Raw genomic sequence first — 24,097 nt, forward strand, 5'->3', positions numbered from 1 at the left:
CATAATTCCCTAGATAATCACTGCCAGTTAGTACATGCATATGTTCCATGAAGATACCCTGAACCATTTCCAAGATATATGGAGATAAAGTGAAATTTTAACATTTTTACTTAACCTTTGACCTTTAACCGCATGACCCCAAACTTTCACCAGAGATGACATGTATACACTAAGTTTCAAGAAAATATCTTCAGGCATTGCATTGTTATGGGGGAAATAAAAGTGAAATTTTGAGCATTTGACCTTGACCTTTTGACCTCTGACCTTGAGCATGTGCACCCAAAAGTTGATAGGCACAACTTCACCCCATAATACACATACATGCCAAGTTTCATGAGGAAGGACGGACAACCCGAAAACATAATTATATGCCTCCGGCACCACTTCGTGGCGGAGGCATAAAAAATGTACCCAAACCGAATTATGGTCTATACTCTTGCAGTCACGGTTCTGTTATGGCATAAATATTTGATGCTAAAGGCCACCAGTCGTCTCAAAAGGGCGATGCCCCTGGGATGGGTTGCCCATCTGTTCTCCCTTCCCGAGTGGAGAGTAAATTGCTTTTATTACCAAATTATTACTTTCTTTCTTTTACAATGAACGATCAAGTAGAACAGACACTAATGTTGGTTATCTATCCGTTTCTTCAGAAGCACGCAGAAATTATTTGGCCTCACCCATCATATCGATCAATACTTTACTAGACGCACACGGACTTTGGGGTATTTCATCCAAAGAGATTTCATCTAAACAAAATAATAGCAAAGAAAGAATACAATATTGTACTAAGAACTCAACAGACTCTGCCCAGTTCGTCTCATAACAGCTGATAGTGCAGTCCGTCCGCTCTAGAACAAAATGTACCCACACACTAGCATGAGGAAGTGTGTGTCTCCCTGCGCCCAGTCATTTAAAGCGTCTCGGCACCACGGTAATAGGGACGATATCCCGGATGTGCGAATATGGCCGAAAATTTTCAGCCAATCAGACAAATAGCGGGGAGTCATGTGATACGTTTTGTCCAATGAATGTCGTTGTTATGTACACAATCATGACATGGGCTGGGGAATGAATTAACGTTTCTTATACTTGCTACTGTAGTGTTATCGCGATTGCGAATATTTGAGAACGACTTGAGAGGCGTTTTCGGCGATTCTCAGCTATCGGTCGAAACTCATTGCTTGACAAGAATTGGCAGCAGTCAGAATAATAGTTGGATAAGCGATGTATGGGCACAAAGAGTAAGTATCATGGCATATAGTGTTACGAATTATATTACTGATAATCACATTCGTCTATTGTCGCAGCGACTCGGTTTTCCCATTCATCGCGAAATCCTACCGGCCACAGCGGTTGTGTTGCACCCTCAGCACCCTACGCCAGGCGGGCGCAGCACTCAGCCTGAGAAAGGGCTATGGACCTCACCACGTCTTCACAAGTTCGTATAATTATCATGTGCATAACAAGACGTTACACGTATAACACTAACAGTTATATCTAACGTTAGTGTGTTTTAGTAGGCGTTTCAGTATGCAGCAAGAAGCTGTGAGCTGTTGTGCGTACACGCAGATCATCGCCGCCTTATTTATACTGTGGATCTGTCTAACATGTCTAACTTACCGTAGGCCTAGTTAGAGTCTAACAAAATGTTAATTTTCTAGTTCTACTAGATCTATTGACTAACAAAAAACACTACCCGCGTGAGGCTCGTGCCATGGTTAATTCTGTGATCATGCACATCTTCTCTCACAACATTTGTTCCATTTCATGTCGAATCATATTCATAATAGTAGTAACACTGTCGCTTAAGTGTTAAAGTGTTATCTATTAGGTCCTACTTAGTGTTAGACGTTGCCTAGTACTGGTAACCTAGACAATGTCTAGAACTTGAAGTAACGTTAGATAAACATTACTGTATAGCCTGCTGCACACTACGACTCACGACCTTACGACTGACACACTGAATCCGCAATAAATCACAATAGCCTCTTGCTCAGAATTAACACGCTTGTTCATTTCACTGCTTCAGATTCAAAGTCTGTCAGTCGTATACATAGTTGTGAGTTGTATGGTTGAGGGGTCTAGATATCGCGCACGAAAATTTGTGATGTTCTTATAATAGATATTATTCCACAATTGTACCTGAATTTCTCAATAAATATCACAAAAATGCAGAAAAATCACCTCCCAGAATCTCCTGATGATACGATGACGGAGTAGTGTGCTGTCGCCGTTTGTATGTTGGACTTAATTTTATGCGTTCAATTTCTCGGGGTATGTAAAGGTCGCACAGCTGCCCTATTATGTAGTTTCATGCGTGAAAGTGTCTACCCCTCTGCGGCTGTAACGTGCTTCGGCTTTCATGGAATATAATAAACGATCGATCGAACAAATTACGAATTCTATCGGCTACGGGCAAGACAAGCGAGGCGACACGTCTAGGCTACAACATCCTTAAAACAGATTTTAAGCTAAGGTAGGTAAATTACAAGGTAAAAAATTGGAAATTTAGTGAAAAATTTGTTCGAAATCAAATTTTCTACCTGCTTCCTTCTCATGTTTAGAGGTTGTCGGGTATGTTTATTCCATGGGCGTATCGGCAAATTTTGCGCTTAGTTCCATGCGTAATATTGCTTGCTATACGCAGTTTCGCTATGCACGACCATTAAGTCCCTGCGCGAGATCTAGTACCCTTACTATATAGTGTGCTATGGCACTAACAAACAGAACTTTATGTCTGCTTATAACTTATGAATATAACTATATGGACAGTATAACAAGGCCCAACAAAGGCAGCATGTCATTAGCGTAGTTTAGACACTATAGACCCTAGTAGAAGTTAGGTGATATGTGTCTGGAGGAGTTTCATAACATTATTTTACTTTTATCGGTCTTTCTCAAGAAAGGAGGGGATTCCATGAAGCCAGACGTAGTCCCAGCAGAGCATATCCCCGACGATAAAATGTACTTAGTGGACTTGTCTTTTGGTCAACTATAGACAATAATGCCATAGTTTCATCACTCTGCTAGTATGGGAAATTGGGTCTACTACTACAGGACATACTCTGTACTAGTAATTTTCTATTAACTGTCGCGATTGGACCTTGGCATTAAATGCGAGCTAATTTTTTTTTATTGGCTGCACTTGTATCCCTTCCTAAAACGTAGTTCTACTAGATCTACATCTAGAAACTCTACATCTTATCCCTGTGTTATTTTAAGACCCTAAAAAAAGTGCGGTGCCAGTGTATATCAAACCATATCAGATTCAAACCATATTAGTTTTTGGTGTTGCTTTCCACTCACTGAAACAGATAGTTATAGCTAAAACATTTGAAAAAACTGCCATTGATCTAAATGTTATGGTTTCCTTTAACATAGTCTAGTTCACACCTACAATGTATGTGGCCCCCATGTGGCAAATTTAATAATGCTTGCCTAATGATTCCAATGCATCAAAATAAGTTGCATTAATGGATTAGTTTGAATCACCACAGGCATCAGATATTGATCTACGTATGGTATGCTCAGAGCTCATTTTAATTGATTTATTTTCCATTCTGACTGAGCTGTAGCTCATTTTTACGTTGTATTACACCGATTATCTTCATTATACAGCGAAGTTTGGATCATACTCCATCCAGTCTTTACAAACTTTATGTTCATGCTTATTATCATACAGTTGTATTAATACTTGATTTTACTTCCCAGGTTTATTTGTGCTTTTTTTTTTTTTTTGCATCCAACATTCAGTATTCTGTGGTGTGATATATTCTTGAGTGTTTTTTTTTCTTCCATTAGTGTGCATGGTATTGTTTTGTTTGGGTTTAGGTTTTTGCAGGTGTGTGAGTGGAAGGAACATCAAAACTATTTCTAACTGTTTGTATAATGTGCTTGCTGTATGTGTACAAGTGATTTAGGCATCACATTCAAGGTACTACACTATGTAACGCTAGCAACTTCGGTATTGAAATAGTAGTATGATATTATAAAGACTGCATCTTATTCAACATGCATTGTACCCATGTGCCCATTCAACTCAGATCCATTTTAATTCAATAATGTCAGCTGCAGGGCTAATACAGCTCTACAATGTTAGTGTGTTTGTTTGTTTTCCAGAAATTTCAAAAATGTTATGCAAGGAAATTTCCACAGAAAAGAACCCTGTACCCCTCTCACATCACATTGTCCCAGTTGTAATAAGGGTTCGAATCTGCGAGTGATTCAGATAATTTTCATGAAAGGTAAAAAAACAACAACAACAATGCAATGTGACGTTCTCTTCAGTTATCAATAAGATTGTGAATCTTTGTTCCTGTGGTGGCGTAGTCACCTTTCCAATGTTATTTAAGCATATTTATAGCATGATGTTATGTACTTAATTGATGCACTTATGAAAAGTATGAAAATATATTAAAAAAGTGTCCACTTTAGGAAACCAGAGTCGAGTTGAATCTTTATTAAATTTATAGCTGCATGCTTAAAATAAGTCACACACATGCGAAAGGTGCTGTTGATGATACAGAGAACAAACAAAGCAATGAAGTAGCATGTACAATGTACAATAATTATGTAATTTACGTAAGTGTGTTTTGATATCTGCTTGTGAGACACTACTTGTAATGGATCATGCGAGAACTGTTGGGTATGTATAGATGGGAGTGATGATCTAATTTTAAGAAACAGAATATGAGAAGACCTGAATAGTAGAAACAGACAAAACCTCATGTATCCCATGTAGTGATTGTTTCAAGTAAGTATAAAAATCAACCAATTCATTTGTTTGGAATTTACAGACACTGGTATGTGTGCATTCATGCATCAGTACACTGTACACACACATTCAGTCTTTTATTTTTATTTTTTTTTTCATGTAGGGTATAATATAACAAGCTGTCACGTGGTTACAATACAGACGTTCATGCATGTACAGCAGTGCTGACCACTTGACCAATGTTCAAGTGTCTTGCTGCTTGTATGATAGTGATGACCAGAATGATATTTAAGTCATCTGTAGGAGCACATTATGCAAACTACATTGTAGTACACTCTATGCTACAATGTACATTTATGTTGAAAAAATTACTGCCAGTGAAGCATGGCATCTACTTATAAAATATGAATTATGCTAATTACAATATCATTATCAAGGCAGATACATTGTACACATGTGTATATTGGATTTTCTGTCCTTGCTTTAATAGTATACACAATCACGTACACACACACACACACACACACACGCACACTATACAAACAAACAAGCACACACACATACACATTACCTACAAGTCTCCTGATATGTTGGCCTTGTGACATATCCCACAAAGTGATAAGTCATTGAGCACTTTGACTCAGACTCCAATATCAATTTGCTCAGAGATATTGTATGATCACGCTTGGTTGCCCGCTTCTTGTTGCTAGGCAACGCAAAGCCTGTGCTAGTGATTGGGAATCAGAAAAGAGGAAGTATGCCATTTATCATCAAGGACCTGCCTATACCTGCTAGGATGGCAGATCTTCTGTCCAATAAACAAAAAGAGAGAGGGGAGAGACCCTAAACTGCAGTATAAAATGTACATACAGTGTATGTATCTCTTTTATTTTGTTTGATCTCCGGATCCAATTGTTCTGCTTAAGATATTTCCTGTGGGGAGTCAGTGCTATATTTATGTGATTACAGTTTGTCAGATTGATGTCCAAAGGTCACGTCAGTGACTGATTTAAATCAGAAGCAGTAGAGCAGTAACCATGTCAAAGTTGTGTGTCAATTGCACAGACCGTGTTCAATGCTTTGCAACTATAAAACACACATTACATAGATAAAGAATTAGACTTTAGTAAGCTGTTATTAGGCTTTGATTGAGTAATATGTTAATATACATTCTTTGGATAAGAATGGTACCAATTGTGCTGCAAAAAAAAAAAAAAAAAGTATTGTAGGGCAAGTATCTTTAATAATGTAAATATGATGGGAGATACAAGACATTTGTTCCGTCACTTTAATAGTACATGTAGAGCATTAATATCTAGAAAAGCTTTAGAATCATAAGATGGTGAAGAAGATAAGATTACATGTAGTCAAATGAAAACCAGGATGGATTACAACTGTTAACTCTTTGAGTTGCTGATTCTGTTTGTTTTTTTCTTTATCTATGTGCTATTTTTGTGGACCAGGATATAGATCTGTTTTGCTCCTTAGTATTTCTAATAGGAAAAGACAAGATAAAGTGAAGCAAAGATTATGATTGTGCTTTCTAAAGATAAGCACCTCAACGTAAAGCATCGATGGTTTAAATCCCAAGTGTTGCAGGTGTTGATACTTTGTTGTCAACATGTATTCATTATTCTGTAAGCTACGGATTTGTGCACAATGATAGAAAACATTTGGCCACTTCTTTCTTTAATTTACAATCGTACAATGCCTTTCAAGTACAGTGCGACCTCGATTATGATCCTCTCTTTTCTTGACGCCTCCAAGCAGTAAAGACAAAAAAATATATATATATATGTATATATGTATTAATATCGATTTCAAACGCAGTACAAACGTTTAAAACACTCACACAGTTTACCTATGGATATTTCCTGCAGAAACTTATGAATTTTACAGTAAAATGTTTCAAAATCATGACTCTGATTTTCAGGAGGCTTGCATAAATTACACCAGTAGTTGCTGTTGCAGTATACAATTACTTACATTGCTACCACTGGGATGGTCCAGCGAGTGAAGCTATTGAATGTGCTATACCAAGGGCAGTTTTGAAGTGACTGCAATCTTCACATGGATGGATGGCATGCATGACTACAGCTCTAGATGTTAGGAGAACAAAGTCAAATAGAATATAACAAGCAACTGCATTTCGGCATAGTGAACCGCAGATATTGGCCCTGACCCTGCATTGCCGCACGGTGCGTGCCGCCTTCAATTTGCATGATTTGTCAAAGCTTCAGACAAGATAGAATACTGCACACATGACTGACTGCATCATCAGGTTAAAAACATAATGATTAGTGCAGGTTCAATCAATCCAAATGGATGGTGGTAATAGGAAGGAAAGAAAAGAGAGTGATGGCGAGAGTGAAAAAGAATAGACAAAGGGGGTGGTGAGGGAAACAGAGCTTTTAGCATACAAATACGATTTAAAGCTTGAAACAAATCGAATACATGTGAGATGAGCACTGCTTTTGGCACCCCCCCCCCCCCATCCCACCAAAAAAATAAAAATATGTACATTGTACATCAGTATATTTCTCTGAGGTTACATAAGTTACGTTCAGACAGGAGCCCTTAACCTCGAGGCTAGGAAACCTCGAGGTTAGAGCTTGTAGTTAGGGACCGTGAAGATGCACTCGTATTTAGCAAACCTCGAGGTTTGCTCGATGTTTCGAGCCACGAGAAATCTTATGGTTAGCGCTCTAACCACGAGCCGCGGGGGGTCCCCACTCGTAGTTAAGCACAGTGTGGACACAAAAAACAACGAACTCGAAGTTAAGAGTGACCTCGCCGTGAACTCCAACCCCCACAATTTCCCTTTGCTTCCGGGTCAACCTCCCACACGTAAATACACCACAAATATACTACACATGCGCGTGAGGGTGAAAAACCTATGACGCACATCACAACAACATCATCTTTTCTTCCCATGCGCTTGATCAATGAAACTGAACACGTCGAACTCACTACTGTATTTTATTTTCTTCTCCAACGCTAAAAAAAAATTGTTTTCGACGAATATCTTCATAAAGGCATAAAGTCATCAGTGCAGTGCTATCTCTGCATACTAGAAGCTTAACCTCGAGGTTTCGTAACCTCAAGGTTAAGATTCGTCGTGTGGACACACGTCGTAGTTAGGGGGCAAGAGCTAAACCTCGAGGTTAGGGCCTGCCGTCTGAACGTAACTATTATGACAAAGTCTGACCTTGAAAGATGATATGGAATACAGACTGTTTCACAGCACGAGACTAGGCAGAGCATATTTCACTTGATTAAACTGGTATGCACTGTTCTCGAGCATGCGAAGCAGTGACCCCATTTGTCTATGATCCCATCAGATGGCCAAAAAAACTTGTTTATCAATGTGCCATGAAGCACATTTTATGCTAAATAAGCATTTGTGTGTATGTGTATGTGCATCTGCGAACAATCTACAACTTCAAATTCCATATGGTTATTCATGGTCAGGACCTGTTTTGTTTTCTTTTGTTTCTTTGTTTCTTTGTTTGTAGTCTAGTCCTTATATTCGGTGAGAGCAGCTTATTAACAGTCTTTACTAATTCTCTATGCGTGATTAGAATGACTGCAAATGATAATTTGTGCCATAAATATAAAAACAGCCCATATGACAAAGGATGAGTGCATATGACAAAGGATGAGTGATGCAGCTCCAACATGATACTGATAACCCCCCCCAAACAAACAAACAAACAAACAGATGCATCATACTCTTGCAAAAATTAACAACAGCCTTGGCAGATACCCTGAAAACTTTACAATGCAAGAGTTGTATTTATAAGAATGCTACCACATATGTATTTGGCCAATTTAGTGTAATAATTCATGAAATTTCCAAACAAGCACCTGTTCATATTTGAATTTAAGTTTATTTTAGTTTTTATACTATGCCAGAGGGGAAGAGTAGAGTTTTCTTACTTCCCAGTGCCAAAATACCATTAGCCCAACACTAGTTTGAAACCTGCATGTTTGCCACAAACAAGAGAGCTATGTACTGGAGTGGCACAAAATCAATAGTGTTCTTTGCTGTTTTAGAGATCGATGATTGTATTTTGAGTTGGTATCACAAAATTCTCTCTTGAGGTAGCCATTTTTTTTTTCTCTTTGTAATGTACATTGTAGGTTTTATCAGGAAAAGTTGTGCAAAAGAATTTATATCAGAACCTACTTAACTGTCATGTTAATATAGAACTTAATGGCACTGTTTCTTCATTCTTCATATTGAGTTCAATTACACCCTTACACCCTATGCCTATCTTTATGGAATTTTGTGAAAAACACCCATTATTTGTTTGTATCTTATATGGCATATATTTCCATGCATCATCATCAGTGTTATTTTCCATACTTTGGGGATTAGCCTCAACACGCATCAACGCCTTTTGCTACTAATTACCCCACTACTACGCAACTTCATTTTGTTTTTACCTGTTTTATATTGTGTTCCAGTGTACTTGTTTATTTCAAATAAAAGTGCCCCCTTTTTCTAAAGACCCCGACCAATGTGCAAATCATGTTGCCACTACCCTATGGCCACCCACACAAGTGCTGATCTACTGTATCACAATCCTGACAAATGATAACAGCTCAATCAGTGCTGGCTGCCATGATAGAGAAATATGCAAATAACACCCTCTTTTCAGAAAGAGGTTTTAGTGTGCAAATGATAATTCATCCTGAGCATATTCATCCTCTGAATAAACACTGTACACTGCTTTGTCTATAGTATCTATCATTTCCCCCTTTAAAAGGAGGTAGATTGTGATTGAACTGTAACTACTTTGTGTGTAGTGTGTAGATTTCCTAGAAGGATTTTTCACTGCCTTGGCTAAATCATTGTACCAAGTACAATGGTTTCCTTTGTTTCACATGATCAATAAGCTCTATGCTGAAGTTTGTAAAGTGTGTTATGTCCATTTTCATTTGTCTACTGCATATGAACCATTCACTCAGTTGATTATCCTCTACACAACTGCCTCAGATGCATGCGTGAAGAAAAAAAAAAATGTGGCAGAGCAACTCAGCACTCCATTTGCATTTAGTGATTACCATCGCATGAGTGAGTTCTTTCTGACAAATTTGATAATTTTGTCTGTTTCATTGGTGTGTGTGTGTGTGTGTGTGTGTGTGCTTAAAATTGTGTGTCCAAATGCTTTGTATGAGTGTGTATGTTGTGGAGTATACTCATGTACACCTACTTATCTGAATTAGATAGTAATATATTCCCTGTATCATTATGCAGGGAATAATTTTCCAACTCAAATTTGATTAGCAATTTCAGCTGATGAACAATATTTTATATGGTATTCAATTCTGTACACTTCTATGGAAGAAAACTGTTACACAAAAGTTAATTTGTGTATAGCAGTAGTATAAAAATGCATAGCGAATTGCTATGCGATACCAGGAAAATTATTCCCTGTTATGGTTCAACTTTTTTTCATTGTGATTTGATGAACAAGACTGATGGCATTTTCGTCTTGTGGAGAGGAATACATATTCAGTCGTGAAAATTTTCTGGATGCATCAATTGTCATTAGTGTACGATGCAGAATGCACATTTAGAAAAATGAAACTAACATTACACAGTGCTGATACATTGCTTTTTATTGGGGGGGGGGTATTTCAGAGATGGAAAATGTGTTTGGATTGAAATTTGGTGGAAGCACATACATGTATACAGCCAATGCCATTTCCTCTCTCCTAAAACAAGTAGAAAATACCATAGTTAGGTTAGGTTATGATATCCACACCAATCCATCATCATAATTGTTGTCAGTGTTTGTGAAGTACATATTATACACACATGCATACATTATTATACTTTACCTGCATGTTACAAACAATTAACATAAAAAAATAAAATAAAAGATGACACTCAGGGGGTATTAAAGGATTCCAAGTTTGTCTTGGCTTAAAAACCTCAAGAGGAGTATTTTTTTTTTTTGGAAAAACATATTTGTTTCTTAGGGATGATTACCTGCATATGGAGCTAACATGAAGAACATTGAGAGTATGAGTGACCATGTGACCTGCAGGTTAGACAGAGTGCTGCTGGGAATCATACAACCACCTGCTGCATTGTCCTGCGACTATACTGTCTTTGTGGATTTCTTTTGTGACAATCCACATGACGAAATAAAGATACAGGCATACTGTAGGCCATTTTTGTCTGTTACATTGCCAAGAAGGGAGATCTACACCCTTGTACAAAATATCACTTATAATTTATAAATACACTTGTATGTCTAGATTGGTTCCAAAAAGAAGTTGTGTCGTATCCAGGAAAAGTGTGGATTACCTGAAATGGATGTCGATAATGTAATGTTACACAGTGTTAGAGCTCTCAAGATAATGACTCTTTCTTGTGTGTGTGCTAACTGTCAAGATTTTGTAATAGAAAGTTACAGTATTGTCGATATTTACAACAGTTACTGATTATGCACTAGATTTGGGTTATCTGTAGACCTAGCTGATTTTTTTTATTTTTTTTTTTGCTTGCTTTCTGCTTTCTTTCTTTTTTTTTGCATGCATATATTTTTGCTCTGTTGTTTGAATCTTTTCTCTCTTTATGAATAATATGTTTATTTTCCAAGCAACAATTATGATTACCTCCTTCAGAATATTGGTGGTAAAGGTTTCTGTTATGCTCATGTTACCTCATGTGGGCAGGCTTTTATTCATGCAGATATTGCCTTACTTCTTCACGTGCACTGAAGGCAATTCGATCCACTGTCTTCGTGACTCAAATGCTGATTCAGTGGAGATGACAATGTGCTGGAAATTCCCCATTAAAATCATCTATAAGTAGTCACACTGATGACATGCACATCTTGACATTGGTGCGAAAGCTTCATCTCTCATCTATTTCTTTTTATCTTTGTATTTAGGTCTTGTGCAGTTTGTTCATCCTATGTCTGTCTGTCCCTGTTTATCTCTTTTGTTTGATGTCCTCTTTCTGCAACGCACAGTCTCCTCCTCTTCCCTCTCTCTCTTTCTTCTTCGTCTTTCAGGAGAATTTCTCTCCTCCGTCTCCTGTATTTCTGTCTCCTGCTGTCATAATCTCTCTTGCTCCTTACATTTCCCCCCTCTTAGTATGTGTTTGTGTATCTTTCCTGATATGTATCCTGCAATCTGCTAGATGTAGTGCCCGCCTGCTGCCGTATCCAGGCGTATATATCACTGTCGTCATCAGAGAAATTGGTCTACAAGGGCTCCCCCCTTAGTAGCTGGAGCTTTATCACTGCTCGTAAAGTTCAGGAAATGCAAGCATTTTCATGGAACATGTTAAAGGTCAATAAGGACTTGATACCGTTAACAAGATGCAGAGGTGATAAGAGTAAGGTTCCGGTTCTGTGTAAAAACCCCGATACATGTAGATAAGCATTTAAAGAGGTAGGAGGGTACCTTGGGGTATGAATTTCATGAATGTAGCATTCTTTGCCTCGTTGCAACAAGAAGACACCTTGGGCAATAAAAACACTGATAGGAAATCACTAAACACCAGTTGATATCTTCTGGATGGCTCCTCAGGAAGTTGTGAAACTAAGCCACTCGTGAAATGCAAAATTTGACATGCTTTTATCCCATATTAAAAGCCACTCAGGAGGGAAATATGAGGAAAATTTTAGGGCTCCGAGAAGAGGTGTTGAAGTTGCACCAATTTTAACAACTTTGTGTAGATGGCAGTCCGAGATAATGTGTACATGTATATGGTGTAAAACATGCACATGTAGTAAAGTGTCAATAGTGAATGGCAAATTATCACAGAGCTCATCATGTTCTAGTCATGGTCACTTCATTTCATTTTAGGCTGCTGGTAGATGCTGTAAGAATTATTAAATGATTAAGAAAGAAAAAAAAAAGAATATCTGTCTGGCAGCTTGGTAACATCACTTTTGGATTGTAATCTACTTGTCATAATCCATGTTTATTTTATAAATGCAGTACTTGTCATTCATGGTACCAAATGAGGTACAATATGTAGAACTGCATTGTGCTTTACATGAAACAATTTTGTACCATGTATCCAGCAAAGCGGCATGGTGTGCATTGTGTATTTAGTTGACAACTATGAATAATACTGAAAATTTGATACCTACAAGTATAGATGCTTTAAAATTAATGTCTCTGTTACCATCTTTTATGTGTATGTGTAATTTGCCATTGTTTGAATGAATTGCATTTCATATCAAAGATTTTTTTGGTGGAAGAACTAAACACAGCTCAACTAATCCTGAATACCCAATCTTGCTCCAGTCATAGCTAGATATTTTTAAATGCATCCATGCTCGGTGTGCCACAGTTGCAATGTTAGTAGAAACTTTTGGATCTTGTAGATAAGGAAGCCTGTTCGACAGCAAAACTGGGGCTCTGACAGACCTTCCCGCAAGGCAATTTACTCATTGAACACACCCATTTATGTTGGTCGGTACTTCTCTCTGGAGAAACATATATTGTGAAATATGGGCGAAATAATAATCGGTGATATCAAACAGAGATATGATGTGCACGCATGTGTGCACCAACGTGAGCTGTGCTGCCTCTTGAGAATCGAACACAATTCACCACACAGCTCTCCATGAGCCACCGTGCCCATATTAATAAGCTGATTTATGGACAATATTCCAAGTTTGTAGCGCAACTGTTTTTCCTCTGAGGCATGTTTCCAGCGACTACACACTTTTGGCTTTGCATTGTTCATTTTCTCCCCGAAGAATTAGCAGAGGTAGTGAAACCAGCCGTGACACTTAGCTTGCGCAACCCGTGAATGCTGTAAAGTGGGTTGTTGCATGGAAGAAAAAGTCTGCTGTTTACAGATTCACATGGTAGATCTGTTTTCTTCTTCTTTGCCAAGCATAAATGTTGTTCAAAGAAAAAATCCGAGTCAGAGAAAAAGAAGAAGATAGCAGACATGCAAGAAGTTCACTCCATCTATACAAAGGGAGGATGCTGCTGTTACAGCGTGTTGGTTCAACAAGTTTGGAAGGAGCCTTTTCTATTCCAGTATAACTCATGCATGCTGCTGTGACTGAAACATATGGCTTAATATTCTCGCCTTTGTTTTTTTAATATCATTTGATGGACAGGGAATTTAGCGGCGTAATGCATACAGTGGTAATCTGAGGTGTGTATTTACAGCAGACGCCAATCGCAGAAAGTGCCCTGCACAAACCGTGTAAGAGATCTGTGGCCTAAAAGGCCTTGCTCCAAAATTGTGTGCTCTCAATGCCCACTGGAATGGATGGATGTTAAAAGGTCTCGCTAGAAGTTTTGTGCCATATGTTAAAAGGTCTCATAGAAGTTCAGTGCCATTAATGTAACAAACCCTGTAAAGGCAACAGTTACCATTTGAACATTTGATACACCCTTTGTGTGCCACCTGTAACTCAAATTATCATACCGGGGTGGTGTTGCAAGTAAGTCAAGTTGCGATCAATTGCAAATAGCTGTTGCAAACTTTACACTAGATAGAACAACTGCAACTTTTGCAATCAATTGTAGGATTTGCGATAGACTTTGGAGAGTTGCAATTGATTGCAGCTTTCTTGCAACACCCCTAGCCGTGCTCGGTTTGACGCAGTACAGCAATCAGCCAACATCTTTTTTTTTTTTTTTTTTTTTTTTTTTTTGAACTTCAATATTCAGGAGAGGTTATGCTACACAGGAAAGCTTTGAATCACATGTAGTAACCTTTCCTCCCTTTACATCAATTGTATACATTGTAGAAAGGCAGGCAGTCCGTATTGGTGACATGCCCCTCTCTCACATTTTGTGTCAGGTTTGAGTTAGAGTCTTAAGACTTATGTGCACAGCTTGTGTTGGTAGTGCAATTTTCTGGAAGACAGGCCATGTCTCCTGGGACCTATTTGGGCAGTAATTTCATCCGGCCAGCCAGAACTTTGCACGCCCGCCGCATCGAATGTCGTCTGCTCTGTACGCCATCGCGAGGAAACCCTACATACCTCTGAATAAACATGGCAGATTTAAGACGCACTCGGGTGCACATTCAGTGGGAAATTGACTCAGAAATCAGGTGCGTGCAGGTAGATTCGTTCCGCCAGGGCTTTACTTTAAATGCCAACTCTTCAGCTGATCTTTTCACTGTGTTAGATGGCAGCTTCCCAGGTAGGCTATGTTTTCTTTTGAAGCCGAACTTTCTAGACAGAGAAATTGGAATTTCTGACCTACATGTCTTACTTTCTGTTTTCCCTTCCGTTGGTTTGTTCTTAAGCGAAGACTCGCATCGCTGGTATTGTATCGTCTTCAGATCAGTCCTGTTAGCCTGCTTGCAAGCAGTTTTTTTAATGTTATGTTAACTCCGTAAAATGTGAAATCATAATTTCTCTTCCAAGGTTAGCATGAATGATGAACCTGTAAGTTGGAAATGCCCTCTTGTTGCCTAGCAGGTCTCATGATAGCTAAATTTGCAACTGCAAACGGATGAAATGCTTAATGGTATCAAATGCTAGCAACCATAATATACAAAAGTGGATAGTTAGGAATCATGAATTTGTTGTCTTGTAATAAAACTACTTTTCCATACTCTTCAAGCAGTTTTAACAATCAGTATTCATGAATATCTAAACGTGATTCTTTAATCAGAAACCAAGCCATTTATCAATAGTTTCTTTATCTCCAGGTTGTAAAATTATAATGTCAAAGATTTTAGCACACACATCTATCTCTCACTATTTTAAATGCATTGAAACTTGACGGGAGTAATTGATGGTGATAACGGGGAGCAGTAATGACAAAAAATGATTTGTATGTACAAAGGGGTTTCAGAAGCAGTACGTATGAAGCAAGGGAAATATCGTGCAGTGAATTGCTGCGTTTTGTCAGGAAGGTAAGGAGAGGAAATTTGTCAATTGAAATGCATTTTCCCCTTGGTAGTATTCAGAGAGTGATCTAAACATTAGGCTGTAATTCATTTTCCTGGAAAAGTTATGAAATACAAGTAGTCTTTGGTGGCACGTGAGATGAATGCCTAAGTATGTGCTAATGATTTCTTGTGCGTGGTCAAGAATGCATACAAGATACAGCTGTACATTTGAGCAAAATGTCCCATGCTTCGTAAAACGTGGTTTACAGGGTATGAAGATAACCAAAAAAACAAAAACAAAAACAAAACACAAAAAAAACACAAAAAACCCTGTTGAATTCATTGTATTGTGCATATTTCTCATGAGAGGAAATTTATTCAGCAAAAACTTGAAGAGCATGACAATGAGCTATATTGTTTTTTTTTTTTCTTTATATATGAATGAGCTATATTGTTGGTGAACAACCTTTCAGATTTAATAAGGCAAGTCTGTTAATTAATGGAATGCTTATTGGTTTCAATCGTTAGCAGATGTAATGCAAATATATATATATGCATGTTGACTTGTGTTCATTCATGATGACCTTAAAGGACAAGTTCACCTTTTAAAATTCATAACTTTTGCATCGATTGTCCAATTTTCCTCAAACTTTCACTAATGTGTTCTGCTAATTTTGCTACATTCTCTCAATCCTGAAATGTTTATGAAGGTGAACTTGTCCTTTAAGGGATCTCATGTGGCCAAATTGGTATCTAAATACATTAATGTCATTAATATTTTAAAGATTTATGTACAAATTCTTTTATTCTTTTTTCAGGATTATGTGGATAGGCCCATAAAATATCTTCTTAACTAAGATTCTGCACGTCATCTTTCAGTCATTGCTAAAGCACTATTATGATTAACAAAATACATGCAGTGATTGACTGACCTGATATAGCATCAATGGCATTCAATGCAATTTTGGTGTGGAAGTTGTTTTTTTTTTTTTATGGGAGTATGCAATTAATCTGACAAAAAACAAACAAACAGAAATCCAAAATTATTGTGAAATACATGGTTTATTTAATTGTAGTATTCATTTTGCCACAGAAGTGATGTCGAGGATATCATAAATCAATACAAGTCAACATGCATTTGCATTATTACATAGTTCCTTTAAACATCCAGTATCAATTTAGTCTGTGTTTGTGTATGTGTGTGTGTGTATGTATGTGTGTGTTTGTATAGCTCTCAGTGTACCATTTGATTTAATTTTATGCCGTGCACCATCATCAAAGAAGTATCATGCATGAGTATGTCCCTGGTCAAAATTGAATAACGGTAGCGGGTAGTGACATTGAGAATGCTAGCTATAAAATGTTGCCTCCGAGATCGGGAATGAGGAAAGTGGGTCACCTTCCCGTTTGTGCGGGTGGTATGGTGTCGGCATGATACTGAAATGGTGCCATGCTTGCCTTACAATCGAGGTATCTGTGGAAATGATGAATTTGTGAGTGTCCATTAAAGCGGCAGAAAAGATGTGAATGCGTATGAAATGGACATTTAATGGGTGGCTGATATGGTAATGAATGATATGTACAACTTGTGTCTGTATTAGTTGACTCAGTCTGCACCTGCTATCAAAGAGACCATTAGGGAAGGATGACACTGCAGATATTGGATTGTGACAAATAGTGCGTTCAAAGAGGATAAGGTTTGAGGCCCATATTTGTGTGTTTGTATGTTTTATCATAGTACACTTTGTAAATCTTGCTCTCTTGATAATGATAATGAAAATAACAACAAAGCAATAGTAGTAGTAGTAGTAGTAATAATAATAATAATAAGAATAATAACAATAATAATAAAAATAGTAATAATAATAATAGTAACAATAATTATGATAGAGGACCCTGCCATTTTTACTCTAAGGTTGCCAGGTACCCATTTATACATGTGGATAGAAAGGGATATGGTGGATGAAAAACATCTTGTCCAAGGACTTTGGCTTGATGACATTTGAACTCCAGAAGTCCCACTGAAAATCAGAAGTCGTATCAAATACATTTTACTTGTATGCCACAGCAGGGAGGTGGACCTCCCTGGCCACACTGACCCCCACAAATTTAGCCTCTGCATGTACTTACATTTTTACAAATTTGTTGGAAATGTTTGTTGATATGTATCATTCTTGGCAATCATCTATTTTTCATTCATGTTCAACTGACATAATGTTAGAGACACCCAACTTTTTAATAGTGATGAGATGGACAAGAAAATGACTCCATGTCACTACTGTGCTACATGTAATGGCAGCTTACAGCTCGTTATAAGGCTAAAAACAAATTGTTGGCCTTGGTAGATTGATATGCCTCAGTGAGCCTACTCTCGATGACAAGTACACAAGATGTGTTATTTGCATGTGTGCTCAGAGTACATCAGCACTCCACATTTTTATACCCCCATACATTATGTATGTGTACATTGTACAGTATGTGTACATTGTACATGTTGTCATACTGGCTCATCAACAGCACAAAATTGTACGGTTTCCACACTAGCATGGCATTTAAATCCCCCCCCCCCCTTCAGTCACTGTTTTACTACATACATATTTGTAGTGGAGGCGTATTACTACCAGAGAATGATAGGCTAGGAAAATGTGAATCTTGAAATAACACAATATATAGTATTTACTTTGATTTTTCTTTTTTTACTGTAAGTTTTTAACCCCCAGTTTTTTTTTCATTCTAATTTTTTTTTTTTCACTGTAATTTGCTTCCTATCTGGTATTAAACCTGCATGCAACAACAACAACAACAACAACAACAAAAATTTGAACATTTCTATCTCATCATCGGGTCTGGATGTGAATATTGTACGACTGTATTTACCTTCAAATTTTGCTGAAATCTGTTTGCAAGAGAAAGTGGGTTAGCTTGCCAACGAGGAAGGCACTAACACCAAACCAGTTGATGCATTTTTATAGTGTCACAAAAGGTTAGTTAGATTCATGCATTCTACCTGATTTGATACATGTAGATACTTTCCACCTTGTATTAAAGGACAAGTTCACCTTCATAGACATGTGGGTTGAGTGAATGCAGCAATATTAGTAGAACACATCAATGAGAGTTTGAGGAAAATCGGACAATCCGTTCAAAAGTTATGAATTTTTGAAGTTTCTGCTCAGTCACGGCTGGATGAGAAGACTACTATAGCTTGTGATGTCATATGAGTACAACTATATAAAGAAAGTATAAAGAAAATTCAAGATATTCTCACTTTTCTCACATAATAAAAGGACACTCGACTTCTCTCTTTCAGAAGTCGGGGGAAATAATATTACCCCTAACATAAGTCAGTAACATGTCGAAGAAATGTGCACTTTATTCAAAAAGTCAAGTTTTGTGAAATTCTCTTTTTATTTTCCTTATATTATTGTACGCATGTGACATCATACACTGTAGTAGTCTTCTCCTCCAGCAGTGATTGCACAGATACTTTAAAAATTCACAACTTTTGAACGGATTGTCGGATTTCCCCCAAACTTTCACTGATGTATTCTACTAATATTGTTACCTTCACTCAAACCGCATGTACATGAAGGTGAACTTGTCCTTTAATTATTTCTTTCACAGTACAGTATTTTCAGTGTTGCAACTGCCTATACATGAGATATCATGCTTTCAAATGAAGTGAAACCTGTCCTGAGCGAAATGCACTTTTGCTTTAATGAGAAGAAGTCATATCAGAATCTATAGGTATAACAGCAGATGAAGCTGTTTACTGTACCATCAATTTTGTGCTCACTTTGATGTGGAACGGCTTTTTATAATGTTCTGTTATAGTGTTAATACTCAAAATAATTCCAACAGCTCTGTTTCATTGATGACTATAGTACTTTGCATTAAAAGTGAAATAAAAGCCACTGATAAAATGTTGATTTCTTCATTTATGACAATGTTAAATTATTTCTAACATCAATCATTTGACTGCCTCTAGAGCAAATTTTTGCTTCAGAAAAAAAAAAAAAAAAGAGAGAATCCTTTCCTCAATATGCTTTCCTTTTTGGAAAGCCATGACTTGTATGAAAGGTAGAAAAAAGCATTTGAACTTATGATTTGATCATGTCATATATTCTTCAAGTAAATCCGAGGAGAAAAAATCTGCATGCAAGAAGAAAATCTAATCAGTAGAAAATTTCCTTGGGAATATTTCAAATCACGGTACAGCACACTATTTCTATCACAAGTGTTCCTCGATTAATCTTTTGGCAAATTTACCAAAGTGAATGTTGTAGTGTTTGTTGTCCACTGTAGCGTGTTGCTTCATTGTGGGTAGCAGCCTGGAGTTGTATTAAAAAAAATCATAATAATCTTGATTGTGTAGCCTGCTTTCCTTTGAATGAATTTTATGCTTTAAACTTAATGTCTTTGGCTCTCCAAGGAAAAATCTATATCCTTGATATCTTGTATAGGAATAAATGTCTAGAATTTTCATTGAAGATGCAGCTGTTTTGTGAAAATTTGCAACAACAGAGTATTGTTCACAATATATGGAACCATATAATCTCAAAGCAGAAGACCTTGTTTTCAATTGAAAATTTTTGATAATGTAAATGGAATTTTAGTTAGACGTGATCAATTGCAGATGACAGCTCTTGTGCAGTAAAGCAGGTGTTCCACCACAACAGCAAAAAAAAAAAAAAAAAAAAAAAAAAAAAAAAAATGTCTAGACAGAAAAACATGATTTGACGGATGAAATGAATTCAGAGTACACGTACTGAACTTCCAAGTGTTTTTGTGGAACTTCAAAGAAAGAAGAAAGAATGTGCAGCAATACTTGAAATGTCAATTTGCTTTTTAAAATTTACTTTCAGCTAAGATCTCATATGTTCCAATAACCCTACTACATGTAGTCTTAGAATTTACCGGGTGGCCCAGAAATATTGAAAGGGGTTGGGGCCTTTGCTGTTATGAAAATTATGTCAACTGTCGTCGACCAGGCTGGCAAATCTTGAATTAGAAATGCCATGGTCCAAAAGTTTAGAGAAACTGAAATACACACAGACTCCACAACTGGTCTTCTTAGAGGATTTTATGAAGAGCATTCCATCACTCTATTAAACAGAAGAAATACCATTCTATTTTTTTATATTGTACCCCCTTTTTTTCTTTTCTTTTTTCTCTCCCCTTTTTTTCCACTATTATTATGGAATACTGTGATTTCTGATCATATTTATTTCTGTTATGTAACTGTTATGAAAATCAATAAAGAGAAATTAAAAAAAAAGAGAGAAAAGATGGCATGCAACTTTAACATATAATATTCGCATGAGATGCCAGTAAGTGACATATATTCCCACCATCAACAATAATGCTCACAGGGTAACTGCAATTAAAACAGCATGTTTGGGGTATTACGTTTACAATGTATTGATTTTTTTTGTACATTGCTTATCGTAACAAAAAAATAAAAATAAAATCAAGTGACTCATTTGCCTGTTGAGAATGAGAAGGGCGTTAAGTTGTCTTAAACACTATGGGTTTAGTGGCAACTTAACGCCCTATCATTCTCGACCGACGTTTATGTCTCATACTACTAGTAATCTATTGTTCTCCATGTAATTCAATATGGCAGAACTAAGCTTGATATGGAAGACACATGTTGATCATATCGTCGCCGGTCACATGAACCGACGAATCCCTCAGAAATTGCGTAAGAATGACAATTTGAGAAAATCGCGTTTGAAGTTAACCCATTTTTGACTTATGGTTGCTACACTTTCATGTCTATAATTTTCAATTATTTTTGTAGTACATCAGACTTCAATTCTTGCTCTAACTTGTGAAGTTTTTATCGAATTGTATTGTTAACAAATAAGCGGGAAATCGTCAAAGAGCTGCATGCATGTATTTTCGGTCTGCAAAGAACGTTGTCATTTTCCATGTTTGTCCATATGTACATGTACATTGAGCGTTGTCATTGTCAACACATGTATTACATAGTACGCGCACTGTGCGCGCGGTCAATGAACTGTTGAATCTCAAAAATTACACGCATGTCAATGCGCACTGATTCGTCGGTTCGGTGACCGCGCGTACGCGCGGTCACCGAACCGTCGAATCGCCTGATTGTTTAACACACGCGTCTATGGGGAAAACAAATGATTTTCACAAATGGAATTACATACTTCTACAAAAGTGATAACTACGTAAAAATTAAACCGAATTACACACTGAGAATTTCAGAATATGTAGTATGGAATATCTACTATCGAAATGATTGCAAATCTCAAAATCAAAAATTTGACCCAAAATCGAGTGATTCGTCGGTTCGTGTGATCGGCGACGATATATCAGAGCAGTTGTGACAAAGACAGATTATTATTTGTGTGTGTGTGTGTGTCTGTGTACAGTGCAGAACTACAATGTGACCATGATTATGTGTTGAGTTTAACATACAATTGCATTCTCATCCATACAAGGTACTTCAGATATGACCAATATATTGTATGAAGTGAACATCTTCAGCTTCAGTGGTACATTAGTCTGCACTGTGTGTGCGAGTGTTTATTTGAATGTATGATTACCTAGAAACTAAACTGTGATCAGATGGTGGAAATGTACAATGTACCCCTTTTCCCCATGTTGTGTCATTGCTTGACTGTATAATGTGGATGGTTGTATTAGAACAAAATTTTAGGCTCACAGTCTTGCACCTCTGTAGCACTGTGCTCAGAGATGTAAGAACTGCCATCAGTTTGATCTGTCAATTTTCCACTTCTTTTCATTGCTTTGAGTACAAATGTGTGTGTGTGTGTAGCAGACGGAGATGCTTGTTTCAACAGACAGATCTATATTTAGGCCTTAAACAGTGGGTATTGCTCACCCGGTTTGTATGCAATACCACAATGTGGACAAGCACAGCTCCTTAGTGTACATAAGGTGCTTGAAGCTGTAAAAATGTACTGTACATGTATGTACTAGTGTATGATCTCTTGAACATAAAGGCCCCTTTCCATACTGTGGTAAGTTTAAAACTGTTGATAATTGTGACTATCAGAGGTTTCTTGGCTTTGATTGACTGTGGGATAGTGTTGTTACAAATGTATGGTAGTTACCATTAATTGTAAAGATACTATAGTTTTATTCAATAAGGCACGTGAAAGTAAGTGATGACATTCTGATATCATTTTCCTGTATTTGTATACATAGGGGTTCATATTTGTCGTTACAGTTTTGTTGTTGGGTCTTCTTTTTTTTTTTAATATGCAGAACACGTTTATGTTTTGTGGAAATAGTTTTGTTTTGTTATTTTCTAGGGACATAAACAGTCAAAAAAGAAAGAAAAGAAACCTTAACATTTGTGCAACTACATTTCTGTGCTGGCCCGGTATAAAAAGCAAGAGCTTCTCTGTCTAGTCTTTTGTGTTATTTTCTATTTGTCTTTTTGGAGGTAAAAGTGTGTGTGTGTGTGTGTGTATGGGCAAAGATGCTTATCAAACATAGGCTAATACTGCAATATTTCACTTTGGTATAGATGTACATTTTGTGTGTACTATACCACAATGTTGACTATGTACAGTACTCCTTGGCTCAATGATGCACTGGAGGTGGTGATAAAAGCATACCGTGCTGTATGCAGAGTGGATCAGCGTTGATTTACAACGATGGCTGCATTGTGATTGAGCTGTCAGCCATTTTATTGCTGTTCATGGAAGTAGAAATGATTTTGCCTTGAGGGTCTTCACAATGCAAGACACAAACTCCCGTACTATAGACAGTTGGTTAGGGCATTGCTCTCACTTGTATGTTCACATCTTCAGTAGTAGTAAATGGGAAGTTAATGTATGTACTCAGTCAAAGTCTGTATAAGTACCGGTAGTGATGTATTTGAATTTTTTTTTCTTATGTACCGGTAATCTGTTCACACGCTTGGTATGATTCACAATAGATATTTCACTGTGTGGTACTTGTATTCTTTTTTTTTTTTTTTTTAATCAAATGAACACAGCATGCAATGTTCCCTGCTGAAATGTAGAGATGGTGAGCTTCCATCCCGTCTGCGACGGCAGTCTCCAAAAAGAAAAAATCGAAAGGTCCATGGTGTCACGTTGCCCGTATCACTCATCTCCCCTTTCCGCTCTGAGCGGTCTCCATTAGCGCTCCCTGCTCCAGCTCACTTTAATCCCATGTTTGGACTGCAGCTCTGTAACAGGCGTCCTCCAGTTCTGTGGGGGCTGACGACGATAACGTCACACTTTCGGGGAGCAGGAAGTGGCTGGCCATCGTCGGAGGAGGAGTGTTGTCCCACTCGGATGTGAATTGCTGGCAAAATGCTTGGTCCGAAATGCCCCTCAGCCAGCACAGTGCATTCAGAGAACAAGACTTTGTAGTCTTCACTTGCCTAGTGTCTGGCTGGGCTGTCACGTGTATACATGTATCATATGCTGTCCTTGCCCGGGGCACAGAGTCCAGTGCCAAAACAACACGCCCTTTCTCCTCGCTTCTGTTGATATCCTGAACTTGAAATTTGATAATAAAAAAGA

At 37.5% G+C, this 24,097-nt stretch overlaps 1 protein-coding gene across 1 annotated transcript in view; it reads left to right on the top strand.

The window, feature by feature from the left end:
- Positions 1-1,109: 1,109 nt before the first annotated feature.
- LOC140229135 (tubby-related protein 3-like) overlaps positions 1,110-24,097 on the top strand; it is a 59,200-nt gene continuing 36,212 nt past the window's right edge. Inside the window, exon 1 of the mRNA XM_072309401.1 lies at positions 1,110-1,241. Coding sequence (XP_072165502.1) covers positions 1,225-1,241 — 17 coding nt within the window. The 5' untranslated portion in view covers positions 1,110-1,224. The remainder of the gene's footprint in view (positions 1,242-24,097) is intronic.

The sequence above is a fragment of the Diadema setosum genome, chromosome 5 (assembly GCF_964275005.1).
Source record: "Diadema setosum chromosome 5, eeDiaSeto1, whole genome shotgun sequence".
Taxonomy (NCBI): domain Eukaryota; kingdom Metazoa; phylum Echinodermata; class Echinoidea; order Diadematoida; family Diadematidae; genus Diadema; species Diadema setosum.